We start from the raw sequence: 16,860 nt of genomic DNA, 5'->3' as shown, positions 1-16,860 counted from the left end.
CCAAACAAAGCATGATTAAGAAAGGCCATCCTTCATGAATTACTGTGTAAAACCACTGGAAGATTCAGGGAGATCCAAAACTATAAAGATTTTGACAAAAAAAAAAAATGGGTACATGATGGACAGCCAAGGAGAACTCTGTGACTTTCTGAACACCTATTTCCTCCTCTTAACAAAATAACTGCACAAAGTTCAATATCTACTCTCCTTCCTGGTACCATTGCCTTCACACTTCCTTCTTTTTCTACTGCTGTGTCATGATGAGTATTAGATACTCAGAGCTAAAGTTGTATCTGACCTTGACATCAAACATTTGCATTCCCCTATCTTTGTTTCACTTACCTGCCCTCCCTTTTCAAAATTACTAGCTCATTAAAAAGAATTTCTGTCTCCTATTTTAAGGGTGTTTTTTTTTTTTCTACCGTACAGCTGTTCATGTTCAACAGAGCAGCCACTAGCTAAATAATTTTTTTTTTTTGAGACAGAGCCTCAAGCTGTCACCCTGGGTAGAGTGCTGTGGCGTCACAGCTCGCAGCAACCTCCAACTCCTGAGCTTAAGCGATTCTCTTGCCTCAGCCTCCCAAGTAGCTGGAACTACAGGCACCTGCCACAACACCCGGGTATTTTTCGGTTGTAGTTGTCATTGTTGTTTGGCAGGCCCAGGCTGGATTGGAACCCGCCAACTCTGGTGTATGTGGCTGGCGCCTTAGCCGCTTGAGCTACAGGTGCTGAGCCATAAATATACTTTAAATGAATCAAAATTAAACAGAATTGAAAACGCAAATGCCACACGGCTAAATACTAGACAGCATGAATACAGAATGTTGCTGTTACTGCAGAAAGTTCTATTGGACAGGGCTGCTCTACAGCATCCAATCTATGAATTTGAAAAACTAGAGAGAATTCTTCTAATTTACATCTACTAAATCCTGTTTTCTCCAAAGGAAAAGATACTCAATTCATTTTTTTTAATGAATAAAAATATAGGCAAAGGGTTCAGACAAGTCATAGGATAAAATTCCCAGAATCAATTTCCTTATAGCAAAGAAAAATAAAAGCAAGTAGTAAAAATAGTCAAGAGTTTGCGATTAAGAACATAGGCTATTTATAGCAAGGATTTATACAATCATTTTGGTTAAACGTAATTTTTACCTTCTTTTTGTGACAACTTACCACAACGAAACCTTTTCTAAAATATTCTGAGACAAGGAATGACAAATGCAAAGACCAGTAAAATAATATTATTTGACTGTCCATTATTTTACCTCTTTGTTCTATTAGAATTTAAAGCTTTAATTTCAAATCTTCCAAAACACAAACTTAGCCAAGTTGTACATGAGGAGTGTGCTGGGCCATTACAAAACAAAATTTAAGCTGATGATTAGATCCAACAGCACCCACCCCAAATATTTCACGCTTCTAAGTAATCATATAGATAAAGCATAATGTACCTCACTAAATCTGGAGACCGAATTATTCCTTCCACAATGTTATCACGTATTTGCTGCCGATCATTTTCATGAATGTTGAATGGAAATATCACTTCTCCCGGTGGAGGTTCTCGGTCTGGCCAGTACTGTGTCACCATGTTCTTCAGGTAAATGGCAGCTAAGTTAGAGGGAAAAAATGCTAATGTAGCAGTATCAAAAAGGGTGGCTTAAATTCAGCTTTACAGAGCATGAAAGGCTAAACCCTTCAATGCTAAAACATAATACTCACCAAAAATGTAATTATCCTACAGGTATAAATAGCCAAGTCAGGAAGAGAAAATGAGTAAGAATTTAAAGGTTTCATGTCAGCTAGTCTAAGCAGAAAACATTTCATCAAATCAAGCTTCAGCGATTACATGACAGAAAAAAATCTAGGACTCATGTAAATACCCATAGACTAAGTGCCAGGTGGTCTAAGTGAGACCTCACTAAACATACTTTGAGATCATAAAAATCAAACTTTTCACCATGCCTGACTTTGAGTTAACAAGTAAAATTCTACTTTCCTTCATATAGATTACTTTTTCATTTTCGTTCACAGGCTACTATCCTACACTACCACTTTGGAATATCTATGCTCTTTATGGAATTGGTAATTTTTCATCTAACCTTTGAAATATTTACTAATCATAAATATAATAAATGGGAAACAGACATCAGCCTTCAAATATTTTTGTAAAATCTTAGAAAATTATTTTTATTTTTACTTCTATCAAAATGTGTAATCAATTATTTTACTCCTATTCTTTTTTTTTTTTTTTGGCCGGGGCTAGGTTTGAACCCACCACCTCTGGCATATGGGACCAGCACCCTACTCCTTGAGCCACAAGCGCCACCCTTACTGCTATTCTTTTTAACCATCTTCGATTTCAGCTTTTAACAAAAGGCTGACATACTGCTACAGGGTTTTGAGAGGGAACGTGAAGCTTTCTAACTATCTCAATTGAACACTGAATGTAAGTAATGCTGTATCTTCATATATGCAGTAATAAAGAGATGTGGACTGCAAAGCATTCTTACTTTTTCTTATCCCCTTTTTCCCCACTCAACCCTCCCTTCACCCTACTTTTAACATAAAATTGGTGAAAGCATTACACCATAGAGAATAAACCAGCATGTTCAAATATTTGCTAAAACAAAGGAAATTATAAATTTGATATAAGTTCCTTTCATTAGTTGTGATTCAAAGGTCTCAAAAAGACTATTTCACCTAGGATTTCAATTTGTTGGAGTAAAAACAAAAATTATTTAAAGGTGTGTATATTAGTTGTTTTTTTTTTCTTTGTTGTTTAAAAATTTCAATCACAGGGCAGTGCCTGTGGCTCAAGGGGTGGGGCGCCGGTCCCATATGCCGGAGGTGGCGGGTTCAAACCCAGCCCTGGCCAAAAACCAAAAAAAAAAAAAAAAAAATTTCAATCACAAACGATCTGGACTAAGCATCATATTTTATCCCAATACAGTTATTACACAATAAGTTATTGACAAAAATTTAGATATTCAATAAAAACATGTATTGTAGAACATTAAAAAAAAAATGAATGAATTACCGAAGCATAAGAACCTGCCAGAAGTTCAGACTAATTTCATGGGATTAATCTTTGTCAAAGAAAAAATCAACTATAAGCAAAATCATTTCAATTTCTATAGACCTAGTCTTGAAAATAAATAAAAGCAACCATCAAAAGATAGACACATGGGGTGGCGCCTGTGGCTCAAAGGAGTAGGGCGCCGGCCTCATATGCTGGAGGTGGCAGGTTCAAACCCAGCCCTGGCCAAAAACTGCAAAAAAAAAAAAAAAAAGATACCAACATGGTAAAATCATACTTATTTATAAATGATTCAGTAATTAAATACTGCTAATTTTATAACTTAAAGTAATTTTATCACAGGCACCATACAAGACAGCCTATATATTAATAAAAGGTACACTGACTAATTTATATATGGTTAAATCAATGTATAATTAGTTAAAATAAAATTGAACTTAACATAAAAATTAAAAAGAGAAAAATTACTCTTATGGATAAATATGGATTACTAAGGATAATGAAGGAAAAATTCCAGAGATAATTATAACCACATCAATAATCTAAAAACCAACCCTTTAATCATTTAAGCGACTTGCCCGACCTAACAAAATATTAATATTATTTTAATCCAATTCATAAAGAAAGGAAGCATGAAACTTAAGTCTTCCTATGAAATCTACTTAACATTTTAAGTGACTTAAGTCAAAATTAATTTTCTAAAACATATACACAGTTTTCTCCTTCTCCAGCACAATAAATCATCACTTAAACTCTGGATCCAGAAATGCAACTAGAGAGATCAATTGGGTTTCATAACCTCAAACGGGAGAAAGTGCTGTTAGAAACTCTGTTATAAAAACTGTGAAGCAGAAGCCTTAACATTTTTCCTTGTAATTTTCCAACACTTCTATCCCTTGTTATTACTTGAATCTGTGAAATGGTAGATCAGATAACAAATGTGTAAATTATGTCTAAAATTAAGATTAAACAAATTCTGAGTAAGAGTCAAGAAGCTTCCTAAAAATAAAACACCTGAGTTTTAGTAGTTTCTTGAGTGCTTCTGGATTGATTAGAGGCATCTTTCTGTTTATTTCTAGGTTCTACACTCTAAAATGCTAAGGTTAATCTTAAGTAAATAACCTCAGACCAACTAACCATAGACAGACTGAATTTTTATATCCTGTCCCTTTCTTTTGGAAATAACCACAAAAAAACAAAAACAAAAAAAGTCAGAAGAACAAAAACCAGTCGACTTATAGAAAATAGAAACCACATTGTTTTTCAAATAATGGTCCCATATCAGCTACCACCAAGGATTTCTTCACATCCAATAAAACACCCTCAACCACTTTTTTTTTTTTTTTTTTTTTTTTTTTTGTAGAGACAGAGTCTCACTTTATGGCCCTCGGTAGAGTGCCGTGGCCTCACACAGCTCACAGCAACCTCCAACTCCTGGGCTTAAGCGATTCTCTTGCCTCAGCCTCCCGAGTAGCTGGGACTACAGGCGCCCGCCACAACGCCCGGCTATTTTTTGGTTGCAGTTTGGCCGGGGCTGGGTTTGAACCCACCACCCTCGGTATATGGGGCCGGCGCCTTACCGACTGAGCCACAGGCGCCGCCCCCCTCAACCACTTTTAAATCAGCACTACTCTTCATAGCAACTCCAAAATGCTCTAAAGAAAGTACATTTCTAAATCTAGATTTACATATATTAGAAGAATTTTAATAAAGAGTCTCTTCAGAGATAAGGAGTAAAAACTTGGAATCAAAATAGACGAGTAATTCTCAGTCATAACTAATTTAAGATAGGTATCCTTCTTTGTACATTACATGAAAATTTAATAACGCCATTAAATCTATCAACACCTCAAAAGAAAAGCAGTAGAGAGCAAGCATTCAAGTTTATTTTGAATTGCTTGGCAACATCAAAATACTAATCTTTTTTACTATTTCTTTAAAAATTCATAGTAATAGAAGGATATTCACTAATAAGTAGTGAATATGTGCTTTATGGTCACAGGAATATTTTAGAATTGCCCACAAGCAAAAAAATTAAAAACTAAATATTTTGCAGAGCTACGTCTTTCTACTTAATATTAGCATAATTTTTTAACAGCCTTAACAGATGTTTGTTTTAAGAGACAGGGTCTCTGTTGTTGCCTTGGCTGGAACGTAGTGGCACCATCAGAGCTCACTACAGTCTCAAAGTCCTAGGCTCATCCTCTCACCTCTGTCTCCCATATACCTGGGACTACAGATATATACAGCTAATTTTTCTTTTCTTTCTTTCTTTTTTTTTTTTGTAGCGGGGTCTCACTATGTTGCCCACGGTGTTCTCAAACTCCTGGCCTCAAATGATCTTCCCACCTCAGCATGTAAAAGTGATAGGATTACAGGTGTGAGGTATCATGCCTGGCCTTTAAACACAAAGATCATGGGAGGCGCCTGTGGCTCAGTGAGAAAGACGCCGGCCCCATATACCAAGGGTGGCGGTTCAAACAAAAAAATAGCTGAGTGTTGTGGCAGGCGCCTATAGTCCCAGCTACTACCCAGGCTGAGGCAAGAGAATCGCCTAAGCGAGGAGTTAGAGGTTGCTGTGAGCTGTGATGCCACAACACTCTACCGAGGGTGACAAAGTAAAACTGTCTCTTAAAAAAAAAAACAAAAAAACAAAGATCGCATCACTTGTTTTTAAGTGTCATGCTGAAATGATAAACCACCTATCTGGTGTCACCATAAAGTTCTTGGAGCAGTCCTGTTTATTAACAGACTGAACAGAGCAGAAAATTTATAAATGACACTTAAATTTAGGATAGTTATCATGTAGAATTTTACACAGTGTATTTCATACCTTATCATAAAAGACTATAAACATGACTGTTCTAAGATAGAAAACTGTCCTAATAAGTTAGGAAATGATCATCAAGATAAACTCTGGTGGCTAACAGATTTGAAATGCACATATAAATTATGAAGAAAAATTGTCTTTAAATACTATTTACATTTTATATCAAAACTTCGAGAAGTAACAGAGTTGGTATATAATATGAGGAAACATTCTAATGCACTCTTGATAGAAAAAGTAAGCAAAAGCAATTTAGTGATAACATTAAAAAATTCTAAATGTTGACATCATTAATACCTATTAACCTAGCAGTTACATTCTTAAAATATACTCCATAAAAACATTCCCACAAGTACTCAGAGATACATGTCCGAAGACATTCATTTAGCTTTGCCTCCTCTAACAACAACAAAACGACACTAAGGGGCATGTCCAATACCATCAGATTGCTTCAATTAACTATGGTAGTTCATACAAAGAAATGCTGAAGAGCTGTTACAAAGAATGAAGCCCAAGTAGTATATGCAGTGCCGTGGAACAATCCCCAAGAGTACGTGGTTAAAAGAAAAAAGGAAACTATAAAATAGCATCTGTAAGAATTAGCGAACCAAGGGTACAAGTCAAATCTGTCAAGTGTAGAACATAAATGTCTTAACACACAATAATCAAGTAAATGAGGCAAAAGCTATGTTGATTGGTTTGATGTAACCACATCAGACTGTATAAAAAAATCAACACATTGTACCCCACATATGCATAAACGTATTCATGATCTATGTGTATAGGACTTAATAAAAATAAAAAATAAAAAAAATGCTGATAAAGAAAAAAGAATTAGAGAACCAGGCAAAGCTGATGATCTGCCTGTAGTCCCAGCTGCTCGGGAGGCTGAGGCAAGAGAATCGCGTAAGCCCAAGAGTTAGAGGTTGCTGTGAGCCGTGTGACGCCACAGCACTCTACCAAGGGCGGTACAGTGAGACTCTGTCTCTACAAAAAAAAAACAAGAAAGCTGATGATCTTTGGGGGTAGTGAGAGCAATCTAACGAATAAATTCCATGTTTTTGTAATGTTTACATATTATGATAGATAAAGAAGACATTAGTGGAATAACTGGTTGTAAGATCTTTTTAAATGCTATTTCTAAAAAGCTTCATAGGATTGTCACGATGGCCCTATAAATACTTAGGTTGTTAAAATGTTGTTTTGGAACTGCCCTATTTTATGAAACAAAGATTAAACAACTGACAATATGGTTTCAAAAAATTTACACAGAAGTTATAAACCTTATTAACATAAAAAAGTAAATCTAATATGAATATTTTTACATAAGTTTTTTTCTTTTATTTTAGCCATAAAAGTATCTTTTAGGAAATTATGTATATTATAAATTTTCCCAAAGCTTCATAATTTCTTACTTTTTTGTTCTATGTTATAATGAAATGAAATAATTTTTTTTTTTTTTTGGCCGGGGCTGGGTTTGAACCCGCCACCTCCGGCATATGGGACCAGCGCCCTACCCGCTGAGCCACAGGAGCCGCCTGAAATGAAATATTTTTATCAGCATGTAGATTATGATCCCATTTCTAGAAAACTGTTCAACTATCTTTCTCCCTTAACCCATAGATACAAAGATTAATGTCCATCTAATATTAATGATAGTTCTTTTAATATAATTTTTCATTAAAATCCTAACTATAAATTTATGGGGTAGAATGTAATGATCTGATATACAATGTGGAATGCTTAAATCAAACTAATTAACATAGCCCAACCTCACTTATTTTTTGTGGTAAGACATTTAAAATTTACTCTTAGACTTGGTGCCTGAAGCTCAAGCAGCTAGGGTGCCAGCCATATACACCGGAGCTGGTAGATTTGAATCAAGGCCGGGCCTGCCAAACAACAATGACAACTACAACCAAAAAATAGCCAGGCGTTGTGGCAGACGCCTGTAGTCCCAGCTACTTGGAAGGCTGGGGCTGAGCGAATGGCTTGAGCCCAAGAGTTTGAGGTTGCTTTGAGCTGTGACACCACAGCAATCTACCCAGGGTGACACTTGAGACTCTGTCTCAAAAAATAATCATAAATAAATAAATAAAATTTACTTTTTTTTTGTTTTGTTTTGTTTTTTTGTAGAGACAGAGTCTCATTGTACCACCCTCGGTAGAGTGCCGTGGCTGTCACACGGCTCACAGCAACCTCCAACTCTTGGGCTTACGCGATTCTCTTGCCTCAGCCTCCCGAGCAGCTGGGACTACAGGTGCCCGCCACAACGCCTGGCTATTTTTTTTGTTGCAGTTTGGCCGGGGCCGGGTTTGAACCCGCCACCCTCAGTATATGGGGCCGGCGCCCTACTCACTGAGCCACAGGCGCCGCCCAAAATTTACTCTTAGTTATTTTGAAATATACCCTTACATTGTGCACATTAGGCAAGATCCCACCAAATGCCCTCCCTCCTCCCACCAATCTCCCTCGGCATCCCTCCCCTCTCCATCCTCTCTCCTTCCCCTGGCTAGACGATATTTGTGTTTTATCATATGAGTATGTGTTTATATATTGGTTCCATAACAGTATTGAGTACATCGGATAATTTTTTTTTTTCCATTCTTGAGATACTTTACTAAGAAGAATGTGTTCCACCTCCATCCAGATAAACATAAAAGATGTAACATCTCCATCTTTTTATGGCTGAATTGTATTCCATGGTATGTACACACCACAATTTGGACAATTAGCTCTTAGGTCATTTTACTTTCTTCTTTGTATCCTCCTATATTGCCCAAATTACTTAGAATGAGTATATGTCACTTAAATAAGTCTTTTTAAATATATTTGTTTTTTAAATTAGCTACTCTCATTTTACCCCCATTAGCTTATAATTATTATCTTTTCAGGACTCATGACACTCCAAGGCTTTCTCAATTTTTAACCTTCTGAGCTCTGATGACTAGTCCATTAAAAAAAGAAAGAAAGAAACAGAACAGCAATGCATCACATCACAGAACTGCATAAGACCTCATACACTTTTAAATTTCATATTTAAAACATAAAGTCACCGGATTAGAACATCTATGCAATACATAACCTCCACAATCTGACACACGAATGGAGCTTATATGCACACTTACAAATTTGCAGTATTTATCTATAGGCCCAGAGGGTAGGCTACCAGAAATCATTTTAAAAAAATGGGGGAGAATAAGCTATTAAAGTCAAGAAAGCTAAGGGGGAAAATGGCAAAGTTACAGAAGTAAGGAACTAGTGGGTGGGAGGGGAAAAAAGGAAGGAAAAAGCTAGACAACATCTGAGAGCTCAGTATCTACCTCCAAATTTCTAGGGGAAAACAGTGAGGGTTTTAGCCATCAGAAACACTGCATGTCTCCTTCCTAATTTTTCAAGAAATTACAAATATTTACAATCAAAATAAAACTGCATCATTCTACTTTCATCTATAGGTATAAAAGAAGAATAAAACCAACTCACCTGCCTGACGTACTGGGAATTCCACATGTTCAGAGACTATAATCCGAAGTAAACTGGGGGCAAAATTGATAATCTTGTAGGACTGAAATTACAAAGCAATGTTTTATAAAATAGGGCAATATAAGTGAATAGCTGTTAGCACCTGCTACTGAATACACTACTATCCAAATAAAAGAAAAACTTTTAAAGAGAAACTCTCCAAAACAAAATGAAGATTACTGACATACTTCAAGTAAAAAAAAAAACACAATGCTGACGAATAAAAGAACACGAACATTTTTAAATGTTATTTTGACATACATTGTCAAAATGCTCTCCAGAAGGGGTTTATCTGGGGTATGCCAATTTACACTCTCAAAAGTAGCAGAGGAGGGTGCCCATCTATCCAATACAGATAGTATCACTCCTTTGAACCATTAAAACCTTATTATTATTTTAAATTACATTTCCTCTATGACTAAGGCGGTTGGATTTTCTTTTTCCTGTTCACTGGCTATTTGTTTTTTCTACAGTCCTTGCCCCCTTTATCCCTTTGTAAAGCAAATATTTGCTTTTTTAAAAAATAAACTCTGAGAACTATTTATGAATTTCAAATCTCACCCTTTTACTTGACTTACACACGACAAGTATTTCTTCCTAGATTATCTGTGCTTCAATTTTGTTTATGGTATTTTTGACAAACAGAAAACAAGAAAACATAGGCTACAGAAAATCGCAAAACAGACCAGGTAAGTGTTACACAGTTGACCTGGAGCTACAGAGAGAAGCCAATCCAGACCGGAACAGTGTGATTAACGAGACAGTATTGAGCTGCCCTCTCCTGCTGTCCCATCCTTTAAACTTAGCAATGCCTAAGTGAGCCTGTGTGGATGAAGTTTCTGATATGCCCTGCTGCCTGGGTCATTTCACAGGCATGTTCTACCTTGATCTGCTCCTGAGTTTGGCCATGGTGACTGTCAGGTAATTGCCCCAGAGAAAGCCCCTTCCCCAGAAAACCCCTTCCTGCTTTCAACAGACCAAGACTAGCTGTCTCACTCTTAAAGTTACAGCTCCTTTCTAAGCACAGGGAGTTGCCTACTAAGCATCTCCTAGCCGCAAAACTTAACTTCATCTCCCTATCCCAATTACCCACTGAAAATTTCAAACTTATGTCCTGCCCATAATGGCTCTTCCCACCAGAGCAGTAACTCTTTATTGGCTATTCTATCATCCCGTCACCATTCTAAGACTTCCCCTAACCAAACTTATATAAGGGTGCGCTTTTCTTTTGGTTCCTCTCTTCTCTCTCTCCTCCTTGGTGCTGCTCTGCAGCATCCCTCCCTTGTCAATGAAGACCTTTCATACAAGCTTTGGTGGTCTATGACATCTCTGCCAGTTGAGTGCCGCCCTTTCAGTGACCCTAAAAGAAAAAAATTATAGGGGAGCCCATTCCTTCTGATCGTGTTCTATACAGATTCTAGTACCTGGACCATCTTACAAGCCTGCCACATTCTCGCAGCCCACACATAACCTTGTCCACTGACATTCTCAGCCAGGATCCATAAATTCCAGTGAGGCCAAGCTGAACAATGACCCAAAGAACCTGGTTCTACACCCAGCTAGGTTTCGTGCATATCACTCAATTTTTAAAGTAATCCCTTTTCCTATTCATTTATTTATAATAGCATTTATTAAGGCAAGCGTTTGATTTAAAAATTAACTTGGTGAAAACTGGCATCTTTATAAAATATTGAACCTTTCCATCCAAGAACATTGTTTTCTTAATCTTTACATATCCTTCAATAAAATTTTGAATTATCTTGTAATTCTTTTTCTTTCATTCTGTGTATTCTTCAGAATCTCAAGTCTGTGGGATGTAAGGTAAACTCTTTTATTTATTTATTTAGTAGTTTCTAGCCGGGGCTGGGTTTGAACCTACCACCTCTGGCATATGGTCTTGGCGCCTTACTCCTTTGAGCCACAGGCACCACCCAGGTAAACTCTTTTTAATCCATGAGTAAAACCACCAAAATTTTAAAGTTTTTACAAAAACAGAATTATTTTAACAGCAGTTTACAGGAGACAAAATTAATGTACATTTACCCCAATCTTCTTCACCTGTATATGTATTTAAATAACTCATGTTTATAACCTTCTAAATACTAAAAGGTCTTGCAGTGAATCAAAGATTAAAATATCCATGTAGTTTTTTCTCATAAAAACTGACTTCAGTTGCTTTTTAAAAAAATTAATAAAATAAGGGCAGTGCCTGTGGCTTAAAGGAGTAGGGCGCTGGCCCCATATGCCAGAAGTGGTGGGTTCAAGCCCGGCCCTGGCCAAAAACTGCAAAAAAGAAAAAAAAATTAATAAAATAAAAATAAAAAACCTTATTATTTACAAAGTAACACCTTTATACTTACATTAACACTGCTTACTTGAAAGTACCCTATTTTCACAGGAAACTACTTTTATAGCAACAATGTTGTACACATTTTAGAACTCCTCCTTTTGCAATTTGACATTTTCAAGAACTTCTGAAACTATCTTCTTTCAGCTTTGATTCACTGTACATTAATTTGGCCAGGTAAAACACTCAGAGGTAAATTCAGATACATTTTCATACTACTTTCCTCACAAGTATTTCATACTATTTTCCTCAATTTCTTCTTTCATTAGGCTTCAAGTTTCTAACAAAATAAGGCTCATTCCTCAATGATTTCCTGTGGATATTTTTTTTTTTTTTTGGCCAGGGCTGGGTTTGAACCCACCACCTCCGGCATACCTGTGGATATTTTATATCCATTAAGTTTTCTACAAATAAGGAGTTTGCTTCAATGCTAAGTTCTGTAGTTTTTGAGAACTCATATAAAGCAAAGATCTGATATTCTCTGACTCGCTGCCCCAACAGCGAGTTAACTACATTAACCTCCCTCGTCCTCCAGCACACTGAGTGAGGGCCCTCTCTGAACACTATTCCCTCTGTTCCACTCCCAGCTCTTCACCTGACTCATTCCCTCACAACACCCAGGTCTCTGGTTCAATATTGTTCATCACAGAATGACTATTTCTATACCCCAGCACTCTTTCTTGGATTTATTCTCATAGCCCTTATGACCTGAAATTACATTATTTATTTGTCCCAGTGGCATGGGAACAGTACTAAATTATACTATTTGTCTGTATCCCTGACTCCATGAGAGTGAAGTCTTATACCAATGCCTTCAAAATAACTCAATAAATATGTTATGCATAAAAACAAACTCTCTTAAAGCATAATGAAAAATGGTATGTACAGATGCATGAAAAGCAGAGATCCAAAAGTTTGGCAAGGAAAGTAAATACCTTGACTTCCCTGTTGAGGCTATGTGGAGAATGATTTATTAAAGTAAGGCATCTTTCAGATGAATTACTGAAGCAAGATAACCACCCACTCCTGCTTCCCTGTGCTGCTACTAAAGGGACTTAAGGTCTAGAGATAATGAAGAAGGTGTGCAAGCTTCATTCTTAATATCCTGAGATAAAACTGAAAGTATCTTCCCGTTAAAAAAAATAGAGATCACAAATAGCATTCAGGGAACCAGTCACTAGTAACAGAAAATATTAGCCTGAGTAAATATAGCTCCAAATAAGGATGTATCCTTTGGAACACACGCTGTCATGAAATTGCCGACTCTTCTAAACAGCAATTGATAGATCAATCAGTACACTGCGGAATCTGCTCCAATTTTCTGCACAGAGCATAGTTGCTAAGGGTGGGGATAGGGCTAGACTAAAATAAATGAGCTGGACCTAAATCACTTACAGATTACCCACCCGTTTATTCAACAAAGCAGGATGTTACAGTGGTGGAAAAGGATAAGCATACAAAACCTAAACTACAACCATGTCATACAAGGTTATGTGACACTGTATTTTGGCCCTCTACTTACAGCCTATTAAAAAAAAATTGTGAGAACATACTACAAATCAAGAGTATGTAAAATATGAATGCTCAAACAGTGTTATGGCAATTAGAAGTTGCAGGGAACACCACGGTCTGTGATCAGTTGAGTAGATATGGGATGGGATTGAACTGGCCTGGATTGGAATATCACAAAGGAAAAAGAATAGGATTAGGTCTTAAAGGTCTCCTACTTCTACCAGCTTTCCCAACTACTTTTTCCATGTCTTTAACATAATGATGCATCAGAAAGAAATGAAGGTTAGGCTAAAAACAGGAAAGTATAACACGTTATCAAAGATGCGCTTGCTCCCCATCAATACTATCTGCCCTCATTGTGAGAGGAAAAGGGGTCACAAATAGGCCAACTCCCTAGTTCATACTAGTAGATTGCAAAGTCAGCTCTTGTTTTGTTCTTCCTAACTAGCCCCTGGATTACTATTCTTCCAGCCAGTACTTCTACAATGCAAAGCCTTGGACAGGTACTGACTTTAACTTCCCCCTATTTTGAATAACAGTTCTTTTCTTTTTGAAAGACCAATACATTTCTCTTTGGGTTTTAGTTCACCTCAACCTCCTCTCCTTACTCAGGGCTTCCACTCTCTCTCTTTGATCTCTGAGAATCCCGGATTCACACCTACTCCAAACTCTATCAGGTTTTTCCAATTAAAATAATTAAAAGAAGCCCTTTCAAAGGGATTCAACAACACTCAAACTTCTTAGAAAAAAAAAAAAAGATTCACAACACACACCTGTTTTTTAAAGTCAATTCCAACAGAATCGTCTCTTTAGAACAGTCACACTAGGAGGCACAGAATTTCCTGGGGAGCTGAACACAATGGGGCCCCACCTCCATAATTTCTGATTCTTTAAGGCTAGGTGAAGCCCCAGAATTTCCATTTCCAGCAAGTTCTCAAGTGACGTTGCAACTGCAGATCCAGGACTTCACTTTGAAAAACACTGATGTAGGAATTTTCCTTTACCTTTTACAGATTATCACAACCTCAAACAGCTGTCACTCCATCCTAGAAGTAGATCTTAATTACTACTTTTTAGTCTATGATTTATTCGTACAGGTAAAAAGGAAGAAATAAGCTACAATTTGTGATCATTAAAATTTTGAAATGTTGGGGGCAACGTGGGGAAGAGGTCAAGGCTAGTTAGGAAGACTAGAGAAGGGAGGAAAAAAGAAACTTTTACACATTTAAGCATTTATAAGAAATCCCTTCAAACACATATTACTTTGCTGTGTCTTTGATAAGGCAATACCAACATGAAAACTGCCTCTTTTTCCCAGACCACCCTCCCGACAGCAATGCCCAGTGCTCCAACGAAACTCTACCATTCAGTGTCAAAACTGTCCTGCCAACCCCACGGAAGCAGGTGATGAGCTGGGTTTCCCACAACAACACTAAAAAGGGTTGGGTATGGAGAAAAGCTGAACTCAGATTTGAATTGGAAGTGAATTTTCCCACCTCCAACCCCAAGTCAACGCACTTAAGAAGAAATTACACCGTGAAAACCCTAGCAAAGGTTGCAAAGGCTTCTTTCTGCAGACCGCTGTGGGCTGAACAAACTGCACTGGGGAAGGAAGACAATACGAAAAGATGCAAATCCAGCCAACAGGTGCGCGAGCTGTTTAGCAAAGCTCCTAGGAGCGCTGCTCCACAGGACCGCGGAGCGGAGGGCGGGACGGGCCGAGAGAGGCGTCAGGGTCCCAGCCCCGTGGGGTGGAGAAGAGCGGCGCCGAGCAGGAAGAGCCCGGAGCGCCGGCTGGGGGCGCCGCTCCAGCGGGAGGGGAGAGCCGCGGCCCCGCTCCTCACCTGGTTGAGCTCTTTCTCCGCGGCAATCCGCAGCTTCGGGTCGATGGTGCCCTTCAGCGCCTGGATGATCCGGTTGAGGTCCATCTCCCCGGGTGGGGGCTCCGCGGCCCCCGGACCAGTAGGCCAGACTGACGCTTTAGTCTCCTTCTGACCCTCGGCTTCCTCCTCCGCGACCCCTGAAATATCTCACTCCCCACCCCCAGCCTTCGTTCCCACCTGCAGCCACTTGCTGCGCCACTCTGACTCCGCGCCCCCTGTCCTCCCTTCCCCCCCCCACAACTCGCTCTCCATTCACCCTTTTACGACAGCCGGTGGGAGGCGGGAGAACCAAGAAGAGGAAGCAGAGCTTCCTTTACGGCGGCCTCTTCCCCCAGGCGTAATGCTACGACCAGTTCCCGTTGGCGAGCGCCATGCTGCTGTACGGAAAGCGATCTCGACTTCCCCGGAGGGAAGCTAAGCTGCTGAGCTCCGTCAGGCGGCCGCCATGCTTTCGTACGGAAAACTGCCTCCGGCTCCTTCCCGGTGGAGAAACTTGAGCTGGTCCGGTCTCTCCTTACAGCTGCTTCCAAATTAAGCATATCTGGACCGAGTGGCGCTTTTTGTTAGTCCGAGAATAGTTTGGACGTCGCAACTGGGTCAAAGAGAGACTTGTTGGGACTTTGAGACCACGTACTCTACAAGACAGAGTTCCCTCCGTGTGTGGGAACCATCATTCTTTCCTTCATTCATTCACTTTCACTGAACATTTAACGTAGTTTTGAACCAGACTAGGATTTTCAGGTACCACGTTATAACAAGATGAATTTGATGCAGATTATTATGAAGGAGCTCACAATATGATTGAAGAAACAATCTAAACATTAAAAGTATATATTTACAGAGTGTGGAAACACAGATCAAAGAAACTATATGCCTGAGAGTTTTCTGACAAAGTTCAGACCTTCATAGAAAAGTAGTGAAAAGCAAGGAGAAGCGTTGTGCTGTTTCCATTCACCGTGACCATCTGGCTCCGCAATTTCAATGACATAAAAAAAATTAAGAAACTGGGCGGCGCCTGTGGCTCAGTGAGTAGGGTGCCAACCCCATATGCTGAGGGTGGCGGGTTCAAGCCCAGCCTCGGCCAAACTGCAACAAAAAAATAGCCGGGCCTTGTGGTGGGCGCCTGTGGTCCCAGCTGCTCGGGAGGCTGAGGCAAGAGAATCGCGTAAGCCCAAGAGTTGGAGGTTGCTGTGAGCGTGTGATGCCACGGCACTCTACCCGAGGGCGGTACAGTGAGACTCTGTCTCTACCAAAAAAAGAAAAATATATTAAGAAACTAGTTTTCTGAAGTTAAGCCAGAAAAGAGAGTTCTAGTTACATTTAGTAAAGAACATGATTGTGAGCAAAATACAACTGAGGGGGTATGATTTTTTTCAGAAGCATATAATAAGGAGATTTGTTCAATTAGGGTTCAATCAAGAAGATAGAAAATTTTAATATATGGCAGAAAACTTAGTGACTGAAAGCTTCCCCCCTCAGCTGTGTGCAAAAGTACCTAGCAACAAATTTAACATGTCTTGGCTCGGATTGCTTCCAGTATTGCCTCTCTTTAATCCATAATCCAAACTGCCATCAAAGTAATGTTTCTGTAATGTTAATATTGTCCTGTCTCTTCCTTGATGATTTCCCATCAATTTCAAGATAAAATACAAACTCCTTAACACTCCAAAGTCTTACAAAACATGTCTTTCATCTCCACACTATTTCACTAACCCACTCTCTTGGATCTCAT

General features: G+C 38.7%; 1 protein-coding gene across 2 annotated transcripts in view; it reads right to left on the bottom strand.

Moving 5' to 3' along the window:
• The window catches only part of IPO8 (importin 8), an 88,541-nt gene extending 73,025 nt beyond the window's left edge, over positions 1 to 15,516 (bottom strand). The window contains exons 1-3 of one of the 2 annotated variants that reach the window (XM_053556274.1): positions 15,090 to 15,516; positions 9,348 to 9,429; positions 1,452 to 1,608 (exon numbers count right to left, since the gene is read on the bottom strand). In XM_053556274.1, the coding sequence (XP_053412249.1) occupies positions 1,452 to 1,608; positions 9,348 to 9,429; positions 15,090 to 15,173 (323 nt within the window). In that variant the 5' untranslated portion in view covers positions 15,174 to 15,516. The remainder of the gene's footprint in view (positions 1 to 1,451; positions 1,609 to 9,347; positions 9,430 to 15,089) is intronic. The other variant, XM_053556275.1, reaches the window with a different exon arrangement.
• Positions 15,517 to 16,860: the final 1,344 nt, after the last annotated feature.

The sequence above is a fragment of the Nycticebus coucang genome, chromosome 12 (assembly GCF_027406575.1).
Source record: "Nycticebus coucang isolate mNycCou1 chromosome 12, mNycCou1.pri, whole genome shotgun sequence".
In the NCBI taxonomy this organism is placed as follows: domain Eukaryota; kingdom Metazoa; phylum Chordata; class Mammalia; order Primates; family Lorisidae; genus Nycticebus; species Nycticebus coucang.
Note: the sequence above shows the minus strand (reverse complement) of the source record. Positions and strands in the feature narration are given on the sequence as shown.